The sequence below is a fragment of the Lachnellula hyalina genome, assembly GCF_007821495.1.
Source record: "Lachnellula hyalina strain CBS 185.66 chromosome Unknown contig00050, whole genome shotgun sequence".
Classification (NCBI taxonomy): domain Eukaryota; kingdom Fungi; phylum Ascomycota; class Leotiomycetes; order Helotiales; family Lachnaceae; genus Lachnellula; species Lachnellula hyalina.
In genome coordinates this window covers 62,842-81,822 of record NW_022157164.1, presented here as the reverse complement: position 1 = coordinate 81,822, position 18,981 = coordinate 62,842, and the positions used below count along the sequence as shown (strand labels likewise).

Below are 18,981 nucleotides of genomic sequence, written 5' to 3'. Positions count from 1 at the left end.
CACATTCCTCCAGCTCTTGAAAAGTCAGTGTTCTACAAGTAGTTTGCGAAATCTCCAGCCTGCAACCGAGAATTACAACAGAGGGCTGGGAAATGTTCTTTTTGTTTTTGAGATGGCAGTTACTCGCAAAAACCCCACTGGGTGATTTCCAGGTCATTCGCAAGGTTGGTCTTCTAGCCAACCACACAGCTTCTGCAAACCGAAATGCAACGTTCAAGTAGGACTCCGCAGTGTCCCCGGACTTTCACCCTAGATCGTAACGTCGGGCATATGACACAAGTTGCAATTGTCCAGTGAGCCACTCAGAATATGGTCTTTGGAGGGCAGTCAAGTGGCTAGTCATATTCCCAACCCGCAAGCTGCAGGGTTTCGGCCACACCAACACGTTGTGTAGGTGGCAGAGACCCGAAGCTGAGCAGGTTATTAAGTACGTGGCTTTGGAGTTTTACCGTGCCGTTTCCAACGTGACAGCTACCCAGGTGACCCAGAATATCCAGTGCTGAGACTGTTGCTCTCGGGTAGCTTCACCGTATATAGATCTCAACTGGTCCTCTACACTTCCACTAGAGGATTGCTACTTCTTCCGACTGATCAACAGCGTGCTGTTTGACCTATTTCGAGCACACAGACTTATAACAGACGAGGCGAACCGTCACTGAATGCCATCATGTATCAGGCGACCAATGTATATTTCATTTGTGCGTTCGCCGCCATTGGTACGTACTGAATTCTCATTCATCGCGCCCAGTATCAAAAACTACAACATGAACGCCAAGATAAATAAATCAAAGTACAGCATGAATATGACTGACCTAATTAGGCGGCGGACTTTTTGGTTTCGATATCTCGAGTATGTCTGGTGTCCTAGGCACACAGGCTTACAAGGTATACTTTGGGAATCCAGTATCCTATCGTCAAGGAGGAATCACTTGTGCTATGCCTTTTGGCTCCCTTGTCGGTGCACTATCTTCGTCCTATGTTGCGGATCGATATTCTCGTCGGGCTAGTATTCAGATAGCTTCGATCTTCTGGATCGTTGGTTCAATGTGAGTTTATATAAATCCGCAAACGAGGATAGATTGTGAAGAAGCTGATACATTTAATTTACAGCATTCAATGTGCTTCTCAAGATATCGCCATGCTGGTCGTTGGTCGTGTGGTTGCTGGCATTTGTGTTGGTATTGCCTCGTCCATCTGCCCCGTGTACCAAGCAGAGATCGCCCCCAAGGAAATCCGCGGCCGGGTTGTCTCTCTACAACAATGGGCTATTACCTGGGGTATTCTAATCCAGTACTTCATTCAGTACGGTGCATCGTGGGTTGGAGGAGGTCCCGATGATATCAACCAGCCAACGTCTGCATTCCGTATCCCATGGGGGGTGCAGATAGTTCCAGCTGTGCTACTCTTCTTCGGCATGTACTTTTTGCCAAAGTCACCTAGATGGCTAGCTTCGAAAGACCGCTGGGACGAGGCGATCCAGGTCTTAGCTAATCTACACGGCGGTGGCGATCTCAACCATCCCAAGGTCCTGGCCGAATATAAGGAGATTGAAGAAGCGCTTCGATTCGATCGCGAGGAAGCCATAAGCAGCTACAGACAGCTGGTTGAACCCCGCATGTTGAAGCGTGTACTACTGGGAATGTCAATACAAATGTGGTCTCAACTGTGCGGAATGAACGTAATGATGTACTATGTAGTTTGTATGTCCAATCCAATCGTCCTTCGAAATACAATCGGACTGATGCTAACCCCAACCCCTTGATTGCAGACATCATGGAAGGCGCAAACATCGCCTCTCCCCTTCTGACCGCTTCAATCCAATACATCCTAAACGTTCTGCTCACCCTCCCTGCCATCGTCTATCTCGACCGTTTCGGCCGGCGCCCCGCCATGCTCATCGGGTCCTTCCTAATGATGACCCTCCTCTTTATCGTCGGGGCGCTCCAAGCATCCTACGGCTCCCCTCCGCTCGCCGACGGCAAGAAACACGACACGTCCTGGATCATCCAGGACAACAAGGCAGTCTCCAAAGCCATCGTAGCAATGACCTACCTCTTCGTCTGCAGCTTCGCTACAACCTGGGGCCCCACATCTTGGACATATCCTTCGGAGATATTCCCGACGAAAATTAGAGCAAAGGCTGTTTCGCTGGCCACGGCTTCGAATTGGTTCTGGAATTGTGTTCTTGCCTTTGCTGTCCCGCCACTTCTCTGGAATATCAATTGGAAAATGTGTAAGTCTCCGCCACCCCATCCCTCTCTCCCTTCCCTCACTAACACCCTCTCCTCCCCCCACATCCTCAGCACAACACTCACTCACTAACAACACATAAAAACAGACATGATATTCGCCACCTTCAACGGCGTCGCTTTTATCCACATGTTCCTCACCGCCCCCGAGACAAAAGGCAAGACCCTCGAAGAAATGGACGAAGTATTCGACAGCGGGCTCCCCGCCTGGAAATCCCTGCCCAAGAGCTCGCGGCTCGACCAGCTGCAGAGAGACATCGAGGCTGGGAATCTCAAGATCACGGCTCCGGTCGTTGGCGTTCCTGATGCTGTACACACTGAGAAAGCGCCTGTGGCCGAGACTACGACTGCTGAGGAGACTGCGACTGGTACTAAGGAGTAGGTCTTAATGGGTAGTGCAATGTGTGGCAATGGGATGGTGAGTTTATTCATGATTGTTACAACTCATAATTTGCGAGTACGATTTGAGGAAACTTGCTGGAGTAATGATTCTCTTTGAAGGCACGGAAAAGGATTCTTAGCGTTATGGGGAGTTGATTTCGATACCTATTTGTATTTGTGTTGTTTGATGGCTTGACTTGATTGATGGGTGGATGTATTGCATGGAGTAGCATTTATAGCTAGATTCTAGCTAGGTACTGTCATTTGAGTTTGTATACATATCAATTCTCCAAAAGTATAGTGAACTCAGGTTGTTCGATTTGGCCGTTGAAGTCGACTAGCAGGATGCCTGGTAATTCGACATCTACTCCTCATTGATATCTCCATCTGCCTCGGTATAATTTGTCTTCTTCCCTCTCGCCCTTCCACTCTGTCTAGCTGGTACCGCAGCCCTCATCGTCTTCTTCTTTGTCCCATTTTCATCGTCAGCAGAGAGATCAGGCATACTCAAATCATCATCATCATCCTCATCCTCATCATCCATATTCGAAACACTCGGCGTAGGAGTAGCCTTCGCCTTCTTACCCGGCCCCGCTTTCTTTGATGGTGCACTCTTTGTAGATTTCGTTTTCGCCTTCTTGATAACCGGCTCAGAATCCTCATCTACAACCGCTGCTTCCGCAAACCTCGCAGCCTTCATATCCTCCAAAATCCCCTGCACATCAGCCACACTCGTTGCCTCTTTCAACTTCCCCTTAATCTCGTCACTCAGCGGCGCTTTGTTGCGCGCCGTGATCGCTTTCCTGGCGGCGAAATTCGCGGGTGTTGGATTCCGGAATATGGCTTCCTCGTCCTCGCCTCCTTTCTTCTTAATCTCACGTTTCTTTGGTCGTAGCCATTCTTCCATGCCAGGAGGCCAATATACTCTATTTTCCTTGCCGCCCATACCCACCTCTTCTTCTGGCACGAGTTCCTTGGTCACTTCCTCCTCGTCACTTAGTTCCTTTCCAAACTCCTCGATTTCAGCTTCAATTAGTTTCTTCGTCTTCTTTTTCTTAGGCTTTTCAGGCAGCGGTTTGTTATCATCAAATCGCTCGTAGGGTATGATATTGTTGAATGTATCCCAACCTGGAAGCTTAAAGGTACGCATTAATTCGAAGACGGCTTGCTCCTTGTCCTTTGCCTCGATCATTAGATCCATGTCGTTTGCGCATGGAGGAAGTAATATTGGTCGAGGATTATGCTTTCGTCGTTGTCGTCCAGTGATGGCTTCTGGACAGCCTTCGCTGTAATGCATCTTCTGCTTGATATTCTTGCGGTCCCATGTTGCTTTAATGCGCGGATAGAGAGACATGATGTCCAGAGTTCCTTCACGGAGCTGCGAGGAGTCGAAGATGATGTTGTGGTGGTGGAAATCGAGGCAGAGGGGGATGCTGAGTTCTTCGCAAATTGGAAGGAGGTCATGTACTGACCATGAGACATCGTCATTTTCGAGGACTATTCTCATTTTCACACTAGGTGAGAGAATTTTGTAGTTCTCGCGGAATCGATCCAGCGTTGCTGCTTTATCGCCAAAAGTACCACCCAGGTGAAGAATCATGACGGCATTGCGATCTTCTTGCTCAGGCAACTTGAGCAGAGAAAGCATCTCGTCGTGGTAATCGAGATCTCGGACAGCATTCGCGATGACTTCAGCCCGAGGAGATCCCAACTGTGTATATTGCCCAGGGTGGGTACTTACGCGATGGCCCATCTCAGTGGCTACTTTACCAGCTTCAGCCAATGCCTCACTGGCAAATGGTGCAAGCTTATATCCATATTCGGCGTGGCTAGCAAATGGAAACATTTCAGAACTCAATCTCATGAATTTGATTCCGTATTTGTCATTCCATCTGAACATCTTGGGTAGGTCCCTGACATTTGCAAGGCACAATTCTTCCACATATCGTTGCCCTCGCTCGATTGAGGCGGGCTGTGATTTATCAGGCCGGTTCTTGGTGGCATGCTCAGGTTGGCTGGGGTCTTTCAATGGATGTCGGTGCTCGACGATAGATGCTATACGGCATGTTCGAGACGTAAACACCGGCGGGTTTGAAAATCTCAAATAAGTGTTCAGACACGCCTAGAAAGATCCCGTCAGTGAAACCCAAAATTCAAAATTTATACCCCTTACATAACCTAATCGCCCTTTCCATGGTAGAGGTAGGTAATTACTATTGACCGGTGGCGGCCTAGCAGCTTCGTTTTTGATAGTATCGATATCGTCAGTAGGACCATCCTCATCTCCATCTGGATCGACCCTCTTTTCCCATTCATCTTCATCGTCCTCTTTCTTAACCTTCATAGCCGCAGCTTTTTTCGCGGCTTGCTCCACTTTGAAAGCTTTGATCTCATCCGATCCCTTCTTCGCAGCCACGGAGCTCTTTGTAGGTGACTTTTTTTGCTTCTGGAGCGAAGGGGGAGCGGGTGTCCCGAGGTCAGACAGCGGGGAGCCCCCATTCTCTTCTTTTATGCCATTCGTCTTCACTGACGTCCTCCGAGGCTCTTGGGCAACCTTTTGTACATCCAAGGACTCTCCCTTCTCGTCGGCGTCCGGGCTGGCTCTTAACGCCGTTTTCCCATCAACAATATCCGCATTATGATCTGGATTCGTATCGATCTTGCCTCTGTGGGAGGCTTGTTGCTTGGGAGGGGCGCGGTCGACAGCAGGGTGGGGCGAGAGTATTGGCGTTTCGTGTGATATTGTGGGAATATTGACAGCAGACGCGATCTTTGTGACGGAGGATCTCTTGCGCTTGAGAGGCATTTTGCTTTCTGATGCCCTGCCTCGATTGTGAAGTGAAGGGTAAGAGAGAACACAGAAATACGAGCTAGCTTTCCTACTTGACCAAGCAATACCAGTAGCTGAAGATCTGCTGAAACGCAGGTATGAATAAAGAGAAAGAAACATTCAACAAAGATTCTTGACACGAAAAGAGACTTGTAGCAAGAATAAAATTATCTACCTCTGCTACTTTGATACTCGCCTTGTCGCACGTCTAGCCTCGACTCTCACGCGCTTGATTGGTACAATTCGTAGATGCTGTCTAACATCGGATTGTGGTCATTGACATCGAGACGCCGCTGAGATCATGACGTTAACAAAGCCTTGTCTTAAGCAAGGAGACTAGTGGCCACGTGATACTGTATGCCCCTTTACGACCCCTAAAGTACGTTGGCGTGTTCTAAGCGAGGCATTCTTCCTTCTTCCTTCTTTTCATCTGAATTTGTTATGCCATTATTCAGAAACTTGTCACTCCATTAGAAGATAATACATATCAGTGGATTATCCGGGTCTCGTGTCATATATGAAAGGATTTTTGCTGGCCATTTAAGTCGTCCAGAGGGAATACGAGTAGCAATCCCGCAGCAATCCGAGCTATCGTTCCAACTTACTCCGCAGTATTTCCTCTCTCCGAAGATAAGAGATCAATGTTTCCTGACGCGATTGTGATGGGATCTAAATTTGAAGCTCAGACGCTCCAAGCCAGCTCATTCGTCATTTGAATTGTGGTATCTTCCCACATCCATCCCATTCCTCCCGTAGACAGCTCAGCTCATTTCAGGCCACAAAAGCATAGCTTCCAAGCAAAGTATACACGCTCCAAGGATTGATATCTTTTGCCTCTTCCAAAATCCGAGCCACGAGCTCTGCATTGCGGATTCCATAATGCTCGCCAATGTAATGCAATTGTGTGATAACCCAGGGTTTCATGAAGCTGGTCAAGCTACTTGCACCTCCGACGATGTAGAGAGAGAATATCAGGGTGTAGATATCTAATAATCGAGATGCAGAGTTAATGTGACAAGAATTACCAGGAGTGTTGTTACTTTCTTTTGATGATGGGGCGACTTCTTGGACGGGAGACGAAGATTGATGTCCAGCACGATACATATATGTACCTTTACACTTAACGTATTGCGGCACGGAGGCGCAAATATCTCTCGCCATTGCAATGATAATGTCACTCGTGGTTTGTATTAGTAACGGGACGGTTTTGGTGATAGAACTTTGAGTAGAACAAAGACAATACTGGAGCACAGATTGGTTTAGGAGAATCCTGATCAAACGAAGGACGTTCCATGTTTGCGTTACATGTCGATCAATATAAGCATCAAAGCGACGCTCATAAACCCCCTCCGAATCGTGGTCTAGGATCGTGGTTTTGTATAACCAGGATTCCGGCATTTCATTGCTAAGTGATTGGAGCTTCGAGTCGAGCTTTAAAGACGCCCTGACGTACTCGTCGACGGATATAATTCTTCTCAATATGTTTGCTCGCAAGTTGGCATAATGTATCATGAGATCTGTCAGGTGCCATTTCGGATCCACAGCATATAGCTGCTTACCAGCATATGCACGAAGGGTGACCAACTCATTTGGTACCGGATCACCACTTGCGATGGCAGTAATGATGAAGTTGGTACTCAGACGAACTAGAACTTTCACTGCAGATGGGTCTTGGAATTGGTCGAGACCGCGGAGTCTAACAAGCGCAAGAGCACCGTTAACATGACTTTTCCAAGCCCCGTTATGTTTGGAATCTGCATTCGTAATCTTCTCGAAAAGATCTAGTACGAGAGATGCGAGTAGCGTTGGTTCTTCTGCAACAAGGCCCGGGGATTGAACGGCCTTGCTCGTGGTGCGCAGGGCCGAGACGTACTTCTCCTTCGCAATTGCTGATGCTGCCTCAGAGTGCATCTCATGTGATAGATATGCAAGACTTGCGGCATCAATACTTAACGCTAAATGGTCTGACGGACTCGTCGGGTAGTAGAGCTTGAGAAAGTCCCAGGTGGTTGTGGTACCAGCCACATAGTGCACAAAAAAAGCATCTCTTGCCTGGGCCTCGAGCGAAAGGGGGAGCCAAAATAGGTCTTGTCCAGATGGAGGCGATATTCCCGCAATTACTTTCTTCTGAATGGCCTTGCTTTCATCCGCAATGCGAAGTTCTCGTGTATCCCGGTATCCCGAACAAGGGATTATGGCTCGGAGACATGAGCTACAGGAATCCTTGCGCAGATCACACTAGAATGAATGTTGTCAAAATATCAACTACAGAGTCAACCGCAGACTGTGCTTACTTTTAGCCTCCGATCTCTACATCGTTGACAGGCTTTCGATGGCACTCCACGGAACACCATTACGTGTCACGTAAGATCACTTAATACCTCCGGTCCGACAATCCGGTCTGTCCATTTATCGGAGGAAATCCTCAAGGCAAGTTTGTCCTACATCGAATCCGGATACCAAAAACGGGGTCAAAATAGTTGAAGTGGAAGTGTGGTCCCACGTTGTACGGTTGTAGTGAGTGGCACTGCTGACTGATCTGGCAAGCCATTCCAAGCCTTTCCGCTTCCAGCATGCTTTTCGACGCTTCTGCAAGAAATTGAGATGCAGGATTATTATTGGGTGTAGCCTCTATAGCACCACTTATCGATCTCCTCTCTTATCTCCTATACTCGGTACCCCCATAACTGAATCTTGACATCCCACCACCTGCAAGCTTCAGACTTAACATGCGGTTCCTTTCCTGGAATGAATTTCGACTTTGATTGGATAAAATAGTTATAAACCTTGTGTAAAACCAATCTTCCGGTCGGAGATAGGGAGGAGTTATATCCTACACGGCCGCTCGGCCTTTCAGGGAGAACCTTTGAGGGCGAGGGCGATGGATTACCTCTTGGCTCCCTCGTATGGCCATGGGGTGACCCAGGTATATGACCGCAGTTGCATAAAACCAGATATACCTCGTCCTCTCTGCCTTCGTTCTTGCCAAAGCTCTCCTGACCTTTAGCAACATTTCCTTTTCAACTGCAAGATCTCTTGAATACCAAATCACCCTCACCAACCTCATTTCTCAGTATAAACAAAGACCATGTCTTTCGCCTACAAACATGTTCTCCTTGTCGGAGCCACGGCGGGCATTGGAAAGGGCATGGCAGACCGCTTGGTCAAGGAAGGCGTAAAAGTCACCGCAGTCGGTAGGAGACAGGATAGGTTGGATAGATTCGTGAAGGAACATGGTGAAAGTAAAGCCAGCGGTATTGCTCTAGATATTGGCAACTTGGCAGTAATTCCGAAGTTCGCTGAGGAGTAAATTGATACTCCTAAAGCTCCAGCAAGACTTGATACTGATAATATCTGGTAGCGTTATGATTAAATCACCCGACATCGATTGTCTCTTCCTCAATGCTGGAGTTCAAAGCGCTGCCGATTTCTCCAAACCGGAGACGGTGGACCTAGCAAAGTTCAATTCGGAGATGAACATCAATTTCCTCAGTTATGTGGCCTTAGTTCATGCTTTCATCCCATTCCTCAAATCCAAAGGAACCGAAACAGGAATCATATTGTGAGTAGACAACTTCTCATTGCCGTTGCCGAAAGGTTTTAACGAGAGTCCTAGCACTGGAAGCCATCTCGCCATCGTCCCCGCCGCTACCTTGCCTGCATACTCTGCTTCCAAGGCAGCGCTAAATGCCTTCACCCTTTGCCTGCGTGACAATCTCAGAAATACCAGCATCAAAGTTATCGAGCTCTCGCCTCCCGTGGTTCAAAGTAAGATCTTACGTTTTCCCAAAGATTGAGTTGCCATCTAGCTGACAAATCATAGCCGAGCTTCATGACTATGTCGGTGACCGTGGACGCACGATGGGTATGCCACTTGAGGAATTCACTCAGATTGCATATGATGGACTTGTCTCTGGCAGTGACCAAATAATTGTTGATAATCCGAATATGTCGATGGAGACTTTCAATGGTATCGTCGATAACCGGAGAGGGGCCTTTGCCGCTCTTTGCAAGTTAATTCGAGGCCCATGAACGAAATACAAAGACTAGACCAGGGTATAATTCGGGTTTGCATGGAAGATGGAAGGACACTGTTTCCAGGAACACTGGGAAATGTCAAATAGATACAAGTCCGCTGTTCTGGCGTCTTCTATTTTCCAAGCCGCTTTTCAACAACCAACTTTGATTGTGCAGCTACCCTAATTTCAAAGATCACTCCTTGTTTACGCCGCAGTAGCTTCAAATACCGGTTGCTCAATCGCTAATTAGTAGCACCGCCTAAAACTAACTATCACATTCAGCAAAGTCAGAGCAGGCTTTATTTTTATCTACTTTCTTTTGTCACAGAAACACTAAGCTATAGTTCAAAGTTATCACTTAGCATTGTGTCAATACCATTTATTCGAGCTTTGTAAATTTGGCAATCTTCGAATCTTTGGCACTTGCCACCTTTCTTTTCCGCACCTAAGCGAGATGGTATGTCCCACTTACTTTCTCTAGCAGTAATACATTCTATCCAAGAATAAACGGCTGTTACTGTATAACAAAACCTTTACCGACCTTAAAAGTGCCTAACATCTTCAAAGAAAAGAGAAAAGAACAATCCCATTGTCCCCAAACAATGCCCTATCCCCACCACATATCACTATCAACGAACCCCTCCCCATATCCAGCACGTCAATTCCTCCGAGTAAAAAATAAAACCGCACGACAGGCGCCCTCACAACTATATTCACACAAGTTTTAAAACGTCGCCTCAAATAATGCCAATTCTTCTGGGGGAGCTAGAATATGCAGAAGAACCCAGACTTGTCCCCCCAAAAATTAGCTGCGAGAACTGTATCTCGACGAGGGAATACTACATTTGCAGCCACCAGTACCCTACAGATTTCAAACCATGTCCTGAGCATGGCGATCTGCTTTTACCACCGGTAGGTAGATACGAATCGCGTTTTCTTGATCGGGCGTGCCCGAGTTGGCTGTGCCAGTTGAGGGAGCAGGAGATAATGAAGCCATTCAAGGGTGGACCGTTTAAGCAACCGCGGGTGAAGAAGGAGAAGCCGCGGAAAATGATTTGGAGGAGGTAGGGGTGGAGGTGGAGGTGGAGGATGGGTTAGAGTAATTACAAATTTACACCTTCTCAAAAATATGTTACTGCTAGTCAGTAGCAGTATTGACTAAAAGTTTCGTAGAATTTGAGGAACTATGGAATAATACAATGTCATTATACGTACACTTTGTCTTCCACAATAAAGGATTTGGGCTTTCAGAAAATACACTCAAATGTCTAACATGCTGTCTCGAAGCAAGTTAATTTCTACTAAACAAAGCAAAATCTCATTTGAACAAAGACAATCTTTGTTCTCCAAACTTGTTCTCTTGGAGTACAAATACAAAATTCTTGCCGCAAAACCTATCCTTCTTTCATTCATCCTTCCTCAGAACGGTGTACTGACACATACCACAGGGAACTACCACACGATGTGCAGATACTCAGCCGCCGCTAACTGACTATCTGTGACTGACTTGCTTACTGATACCAAGTGCAAGCAAAATACCAGTGATATGGAAAATGCGCAGGTACTTGTGAGGTCTGAAAATCATGGCAGTGAAATGTAGTGTAGTGAGAAATTTACTTGAGACTAAACTAAATAGTTACTAGATAGTTTGAATTTTCATAGTATTAATCGTAGTCCGTCTGTCTAACTTGAGATTTTCTAGAATTTTCACCGTTTTGTGGAAAAGAATAAAAGATGATGCGTTGGAAGGCCCTATAACTTCAGGAAACTATCCTACTGAAGTATCTGTGCTTGGATGCTGTTCCCGCCTGCGTTTTGATTCAGCGACTTGCTTCAGGCTGAGCCAGCCAGTCTTACTTCATGAGGTCCCTTTGAACAATGGTATGAGGTCCCAGGTGGATAGACCCAGAAGTCACCTACCTAGACAAAGAGAATCATACGACAGTTAGAAACAACATTAAGCATGCGACGCATTGCGAGACTTGTTCAAGATTTCCTTTCAATCCATCTGCGGGCGTTTCTTTTAGCCGAGTGTCTACTAGAAAGAACGAGAACTGTACTGCTTGAATCGAAACCTTCTTACGCTGCCAAACAAGAACCATGATTCCGCATGAGAGGAGAGACTTGCGCGAACCATCACTAGATACCTAGGTAGCTCTTGTACCTTGAAATCTCTAGTATAATTCAACACAAATTAAACCCCCGGAAGGTAATCCTCCCTCATCTCCACCAAAAATTCCACTTAGATCAGTATCCAACTAAGAACAAGAGATCTATAATCAGACACACGCCCACCCGAGTATTCAATATGAGAGAAGCCCTGTCAGACCGCCGGAAAGAAACTTTAAAAGACCCCCCACGAGCAACCTGCAGAGTCCAAGGCGTGCCGCACCTTCTCGAAATCTGGGAAGCATCCGCTATCATGCAAGTCCTTCGCCCAGGGTACAGAGAAAATCTCATACCAGAGAAAACAGGAGATATCGATGTGAATATCCATATCAATCTCAGGCTCTTCGATTGTCTGGAAAAATGGATGCATGTCCATGAGCGGGAGAAAGAAATGACGGATGAAAGGGATAAGGTTCTGTTGGCGAAACACGATATGAAAAACTTGGTGGCGTATACATGGATTTACCTCATGGGTGAGGGGGTTGTGGTAGCTGGGCTGTTGGATCGGGTCCTTAGGCATGTGCAGAGGCTTGTTTTTAGGGCAACGGAAGGAGAGCTTGATGGCTTTCTTAAGTTGCTGGATAGTCCGGATCATGTACAAGATGAGAAGCTTAATGAGTTGAGTAGAGCTCTTGCTATGAGGAGGTTAGGTCTCGAGCCATATGATGATCTGCAGGGGGTGCGTGTTGGACTGAGAGGGAGAATTCGGAATTGGTTCAGGACTTCCTGATTTACTTGAATAGAGAGAAAATGCGGCTAGATCTATGGTCAAGCTTTGCAATATAACACCAAGTGACACTTGAGGGTTCCCATTCGGGACCGACAAGGACGTATTTTAAAAGAACAGCCCAGTCAAGAATACGTGAGATAAGTTGCTTGACCAGATCTTGAAGAACAGATATCTGAGAATAACAGAACACATCACATAACTTAAAACAAATAGAGAACAAAATGTGCAAAAAAATATTAAGTTACGCAAGTCGTCAATGACATTTCGTTCAACATACCTACTCATACACCAAATATCATAGAATAACCCCACAAAAAAGGAAACCATGGCAGATTCATTCAACCACCTTTACGAGAATAAACCGAAAAACGCGGTTATATTCTTTGTTGGCGAAGGACAACCCAAGCATACCTTCGTAGTCAACCGTAACTTAGTAATGAGATTCTCACCCGTATTCCGCGCAGCTCTTTGCGACAGTTGGCTGGAGGGGCACAATCAAGCGATGACATATGAGAATGTAGACTTCGAAGTTTTCAAATTAGTCGTCCATTGGATGCACAACAACGGACTCGAGTTACATCGTCCCACAATCCACTACTTCCCAGGAAGACCCACAGGTCCACCCGGTAAGCAGCTGGTAACTCTCGGAAGACTGTGGATGTTGGCTGACAGGCTGAATATGCCTGAACTCCAAAATGTCGTTTCATTCATTCTCAGGCGCCGGATTCGCAACACGCACATCAACGAACTTGAAGAGTTCATGAATCTAGCTTTCAGCCGGGATCCAGAGGGCGAGACTGCAATACTGGAGAGAATAATCTCTTATAGATTCTACCTGATGAGAGGTGAGGAGCTGGCAGATTGTCCGTACGCCCTTAATCCTGATCTTGATTCACAACTGAGTTGGGCTACGGCCAATAAAACCTTCGGCAAAATCCCACCAAGATGGAATCATCTCGGGCTGCCACGATTAGATGCAGAGGAGGAGGCAGAGCGTTGGTCTGAATTCGACAACCACTTTCTAGAGGAGGCGCGCCCCAATCCGCACAGATGGAAGGAGCAGAAACCGATCTTTCAATGGCTTAAGATAGAGCCCTCAGACATAGGCTCAGAAGCTACAGAGCCAAGAGCTAATCTATAAATCAACAGAGTCGTGCTTTTAACCCCATAACCATAACCTTCTCCACCCCACCTCGCAAAAGTTCCCGTGATACTAACTTTTAGACTCGGAAGGGAAATCAAAAACTATCTCTAATATAGAAATAGCGAAAACAACTTACCTATGTCTACGAAACCACTTTTTCATCGTACCCTCATTGAAAAAGGGGCTGAACTTCCCACGTGAGTTGTATTACTTCTCAACGCCGTTCGGTGATTCTGCCTCTCCAGGCCATACACCGAAGTCCCAAAAGGCTTATCTTCGTGCATATTAAGAGCACAAATCTACTTCGAGATCTCACCGCAACGTAAAGGAAGTGCTGCAGCTGATGTTCAGCCAGGACAGCCTTCGTGACTCGCAAGGGGTCAGGAAAGTACGAAGTAGAACATCACTAGAATGCTTTTGCGAATTGAAATAATAAACCTTGCTAATAGGAAATAAAGCAAAAGGTTCTAACTATGACTGATAATGTGTTGATACCAATGGTGACAGACAAAAGGGTGAGCCAAGAGTTGTCATTGACGTTAGTCGTTAAAGAGGAGTTGGTCCATGCTTATGTAATCAAGGTTCATGCATGTTCTGTACAACTCTGAATAACTTCGGACTTCGCTTCAAGGACCAAAGTCAAGCAGAACTTTAACAAATCCCAAACAATGGAGTCCTCACCGAGTGGCACACAGCCAAGGAAGCATACGAGAATAGGATCAGCTAGTAGAGGTCAGCTCACATCTCTCTTTTTAATGCCTTTTGTGCTCGTGCTTTCTGTTTGTCTGGAATTCGCTTCACCTCTTCTCACCGGATGAGACTTATGATGTTGATACGCGCTTTCATCTTATCTGCCATATTTTCAATGCCCATGGGAATCAATACCTCATCCTTGTTAGTTTGGCCAGTGCAATTCAAAGAGCATGAAAAGATGGCAAGCTGGGCGTTATGATCACGTGGCTATACCAAATTCCTCTTCATCACATTGCGGAAGTACCAGAGAATGTGTGTCTTTTTGTTCTGTAGATGTTCCATGGTGCAATACGTCGTGGTTAAAACACAAATTCTTGTAATTTGAGCATATTAATCCGCTTTTGTACTCAATGAAGGAGTGTTCAGGCAGAGAGTCAGGATCAAAACTGCAATATGTCGTTGAAGACAGAGGGATATTCGTCAAGCTTGACTTTACCCTCTGATTTTCAAGTGTTATTCCAGGGGAGTATTTGATGCTCTCAGTTCTCAAGAACCATTCGAGCAAACCTCACTTGAATCCATATCCCAGAGAGTACGAAAGAGGCCCTGAATGGAAGAATGATTTGCAACTTCACAACTTTATTCTCTATAATCTATATTTAACTTCGCAAGTCAACTAGCTAACAACATTCAACAGCACTCCCTCGGCGCCCAACCCGTGGCCCTCTCGACATAGAAGAGTATGTTATTATCCATTACCAATTATCATCTACTAATAACGAAATTCAGTCCCACCAACCCCCTCGCATCTCCCCACTCTGACGAGCCAACCCTCATCCCTCCTATCTCCAAGCACCTCGCAATACCACACCCCACGTATGCCCTCGCCAGCACCCGGCTCCAATCTCTCAAGCCTCTCCTCAAACCCCTCCTTTAAAACCGCCCACTCAACCCTCACAACGCAAAAGGACTTTTCATACCTACTACGTCCAGAGATTTACCACCCAGTAACCCTCCCTCTCCCCAGATTCCCCTTCCCGAAGCAGCATTAACACTCCGCCCTAGCTAACACTTCTCGACGTCCCACCCCCCTTCCGCACCACCGCCTCGCAACCCGACCCCTCTACACCCTTAGAAGTCCTCCTATCAGCCGGTCATTTCCGCAGCGCCGCCATCAAAGCCTCGCAACTCCTCACCGCCCCACAAGCACCGCCCACACCCACAATATTCTCACTCCTCTACATTCGCCTCTCATGTCTCACCCTCTGCAACCAAACACCGCTAGCAGCACAGGAAGTAAAATGCCTCGAAGACCTAAACAGCTCCTATTATAGAGACGATGAAAGCGGCGTCCATCTCGTCCCGTGGAACCTCCGCGTCCTCGCCGTCCGCCTGCAGGGAATGGGCTACGCGGACGCGCGACGCGGCGTGATGGGCTTCTACGAACTAGCGAGGGAAGCTCGCCTGGCTCTTACGAGCCTCAAGAAAACCCTTGCGATTTCTCCTACTAGCTCTATTTCTGATGAGATAGCGTTATGGGAAGAGCGGTTGAGCGAGCTCGCTATAAGAGTAGCGAGTGCGCTGATAGAAATGCAAGATTTAGAAGGCGCTGCACACTTTTTAGATACTTCATCTCCAACATCATCTCCAACACAAACTCTACCTCCACTACAAACACAAAACGCTCTACTCTACCTATGTCTCGGCGACGTAGAAGCAGCTCGGTCTTGTATTGACACCCCCACAGAAGATGATGCTCAAGACGATGCAGGCAAAGTCATTCTAGCGCTAGCGCAGATGGCGGATGGGGAGTTTGATGCTTGTGTGCAGATTTGGGAGGAGTTGATTGCTTCTGCTTCTACAGGGGGAACGGATGGAGGGGAGTTAGCGATGTATAGGCAGAATCTTGCGGTTTGTTTGTTGTATTTGGGGAGGATGGATCATGTAAGCTTCCCTTCCCACCTTCTAGTCCTATTACTCCATTCCCTTCCCCCCCTCACACATCCCCATACATCTCCAATTAATCCATACCACAACCCCCACACAAGAAACCCACACTCACACTAACACCAACCTCCCCCCTTAGGCAAAAGAAGCCCTAGAATCCCTCATAGACGAAGGAAACAGCTTCCACGCGTTGACATTTAATCTGAGTACGATCTATGAGCTGTGTACTGAGAGGAGTAGGGCGTTGAAGATTGGACTGGCGGAAAGGGTGGCTGGGATGTTGGTTGAGGGACGTGAGGGAGAAGGCGAGGGTGCAGGGGTAGGGGTAAGGGGGATTGGGGGTGAGAAGGTTAATGCGGATTTTAAACTTTAGGTTGTTGTGGTGAGGTGTGGTATATATGTGGAGTTTGTTTGTGGAGCGGAGGTGAGATGTTCAGTTTTATCTGGGGATGGAGACGGAGATAGATAGAGATAGAGAGGTTAAGGTGTGGTGTTTCTATTCATCATGTACATGCAGTATGTGAAATGCTATAATATGCTAGCCAGGGGTCAGACATCACAGTACACCTTCCCCCTCAACCACAAACACAGCACTTCCACTCCCCGGCCTACTAACTACAACAGCCGCCTCTCTCTGCTCAGCGCTCAACTCCCTACCTGCATAATACTCCTTCTCCCACGCGCTTTTGACAGCCTCCACCTTATCCGCCGGCACAAGATGCACACTACAGCCACCCCAGCCCGCACCCGTCAACCGACTGCCATAACTCCCCGCCTTGCGCGCGATCGCGCATATCTTATCGAGTTCCGGACAGCTGCATTCATATACATTGCTACAGCTATCTTGCGTCTCGTTCATGAGATCCCCTAGCCTTTTGTTGAAGGATTCGTTATGCTCTATATCGGGGTTCGAGAGGACTGACATGAATCGTAGGACCCGGAGGGCTTCGGAGAAGACGTGGAGCGCGCGTTGACGGAGCTTGAAATGCGTGCCGCGGATGGGAAAGGTGGATGTGAAACGCTTGTTTAAGTCTTCTACTGAAATACCAATTATTGGAGCGATTTCTTCGCGCGTGTAGCCTTCTTCTTTCGTGAGGGTAGATTTTGTAAGCGTGATGAGTTCGGTGAGTTGGTCTTCAAAAGACTTGGTTGTACTCTTGAAATACGTGTCGTGGAAGCCTCGAAGGGATATTCCTAGTGGTCCTGAATCGGTAGGTAGTTGAGAGGATGTCTTGTTCAGGATTGCGTGCAGGTAAGCGGCTGCGAGACTGCATTCTACTACACGCAAGTTGTAGCAGACGGGGCCGGTAACGTATTTGTCGGACTGAACGAAAGACTGGGCGATTACAAATGAGAGCTCGGGTGTGGTCTTGGGGAAGTGAACGGGTTTAGCTGTGAGGGATGGAACGAAAGAGACGAAGAGGGCGGTCCCGCGTAGAGAGAATACTGATGCGGATTGATCCATTCCTCCTGAATTGACGCCTACTGCTCGCTCGCTGACAATCGCCAGTTCCGTCAATTGTGTCTTATCAACTGATGTCTCTCCATTGGCAAACATGACTGCTAATGCAGATGCACTGACAAAGGCAGCAGAACTGCTCAGTCCACCCCCGGCAGGCACAGTGCCGTCCATGAGTATCTCCATACTCTTGGGTTTGAATCCAGCTCCATGTTTCTTCCGTAGCAATTCCAATGCGCCTCGCAGACCAGACTTGAAGTAGTTGGTCCATTCGTGGACTTTAGCATCGATTTCGACAGAGTCGTATGGGATGTCGAATTCGTGAGAGGGAAATTTCGAGTTTTGGACATTCGAAACTTTGATCTTGTATGAATTCGGCGCAGCTTGCGTATCATCGGTTACTGCCACTGCTAATAGAACATCTGCCGTGATAGCCATAGGCAGTACAGAGTAGAGGGAGTAGTCGATGTGCTCCCCGATGATGTTGACACGACCTGGTGATCGGGAGACGAATTGTGGGCTGTGGCCATAATTGGAGTTGAATTGCTTCAGTAGCTTCTCCCATCTTCCGGTTTGCGTGGAAATGGCATCTTCGGTGTAGATGTCCTTCAAGGACTTTGCGACTGGGACGGTTCCTGCCATTTTGTATTCCTGTTGAATTTTGTGGGGGTTCGTATCGCGGGGTATTTGGATTTGAGGGGTGTCGGCATGGGACGCTTTGGCTTGAAATCAATTGATGGAATGGCAACAGATTAGTGAATGTCAAGGGATCGCAGGATGCCAGGAAGGAAGAAAGGTAAGGTCAAAATTCGATAGCTGGGATTGTAGTAATAATAACATCGCGTGGCAGTTCACAAAGTAGAGATCTCATGTTCCCGCCATCAGTTGCAAAAAGAAGGTCCGGTTGAAGAAGAGAGCTGAGTGGTGCGCTTGTTGTGGCTAACTCCCGTTTTTTACTGTAAGAGTTGAGCTGCATTGCCCCACGAGCACGAGACGAGGGAGAGGAGGGGGGCAGGGGCAGGGCAGGCAGGAAAAAGATAGAAAGTTCCACTTATCTATGATAAATAGTACTATGCGGCCTTGTCGACGAGGCTGATAATAACTTCATCAAATGAGGATGGAGATGGTCAGAATAATACCTGTAGACAGTACAGTACAGTAAGGTAGGTAGTTGATGTGTAAATGTCTGCCACTGTAAAAGTTACAATTTCCCGGCCTTTGATTGGAAGTGGATGTCTTTTCCCCACCTTTTTCTCCGGTAGCGGCGCGAAATACTATTCAGTACACAATTTGTGCAGTTACACCAAGAGTCATTCATCCATCCCACATCCATCTACCATCCAACCAAGATCACAAGCCT

General features: G+C 47.2%; 6 protein-coding genes across 6 annotated transcripts; 3 read left to right on the top strand and 3 right to left on the bottom strand.

Moving 5' to 3' along the window:
- Positions 1-852: 852 nt before the first annotated feature.
- On the top strand, positions 853-2,631 carry mfs1_0 (MFS glucose transporter; the record flags this gene model as incomplete). The annotated part of the gene is made up of 4 exons (XM_031147939.1): positions 853-1,046; positions 1,111-1,700; positions 1,769-2,233; positions 2,339-2,631. 4 exons carry the CDS (start codon positions 853-855, stop codon positions 2,629-2,631), a joined length of 1,542 nt encoding a protein of 513 aa, XP_031006113.1.
- Positions 2,632-2,994: 363 nt separating this feature from the next.
- mus-18 (UV-damage endonuclease) lies at positions 2,995-5,436 on the bottom strand (the record flags this gene model as incomplete). Its single annotated transcript, XM_031147938.1, has 2 exons — positions 2,995-4,752; positions 4,804-5,436. 2 exons carry the CDS (start codon positions 5,434-5,436, stop codon positions 2,995-2,997), a joined length of 2,391 nt encoding a protein of 796 aa, XP_031006114.1.
- A 795-nt stretch (positions 5,437-6,231) lies between these two features.
- Positions 6,232-7,814, bottom strand: LHYA1_G002963 (uncharacterized protein; the record flags this gene model as incomplete). Its single annotated transcript, XM_031147937.1, has 2 exons — positions 6,232-7,698; positions 7,755-7,814. The coding sequence occupies 2 exons, from the start codon at positions 7,812-7,814 to the stop codon at positions 6,232-6,234; spliced, it is 1,527 nt and encodes a 508-aa protein (XP_031006111.1).
- A 734-nt stretch (positions 7,815-8,548) lies between these two features.
- On the top strand, positions 8,549-9,492 carry dltE_1 (putative oxidoreductase; the record flags this gene model as incomplete). The annotated part of the gene is made up of 4 exons (XM_031147936.1): positions 8,549-8,766; positions 8,822-9,022; positions 9,077-9,228; positions 9,284-9,492. 4 exons carry the CDS (start codon positions 8,549-8,551, stop codon positions 9,490-9,492), a joined length of 780 nt encoding a protein of 259 aa, XP_031006112.1.
- A 5,601-nt stretch (positions 9,493-15,093) lies between these two features.
- Positions 15,094-16,487, top strand: LHYA1_G002961 (uncharacterized protein; the record flags this gene model as incomplete). The annotated part of the gene is made up of 3 exons (XM_031147935.1): positions 15,094-15,222; positions 15,281-16,159; positions 16,302-16,487. Coding segments are annotated over 3 exons (1,194 nt in total), but the record flags the coding sequence as incomplete, so codon positions are not given.
- A 231-nt stretch (positions 16,488-16,718) lies between these two features.
- Positions 16,719-18,263, bottom strand: GAL1 (Galactokinase; the record flags this gene model as incomplete). The annotated part of the gene is made up of 1 exon (XM_031147934.1): positions 16,719-18,263. One exon carries the CDS (start codon positions 18,261-18,263, stop codon positions 16,719-16,721), a length of 1,545 nt encoding a protein of 514 aa, XP_031006110.1.
- Positions 18,264-18,981: the final 718 nt, after the last annotated feature.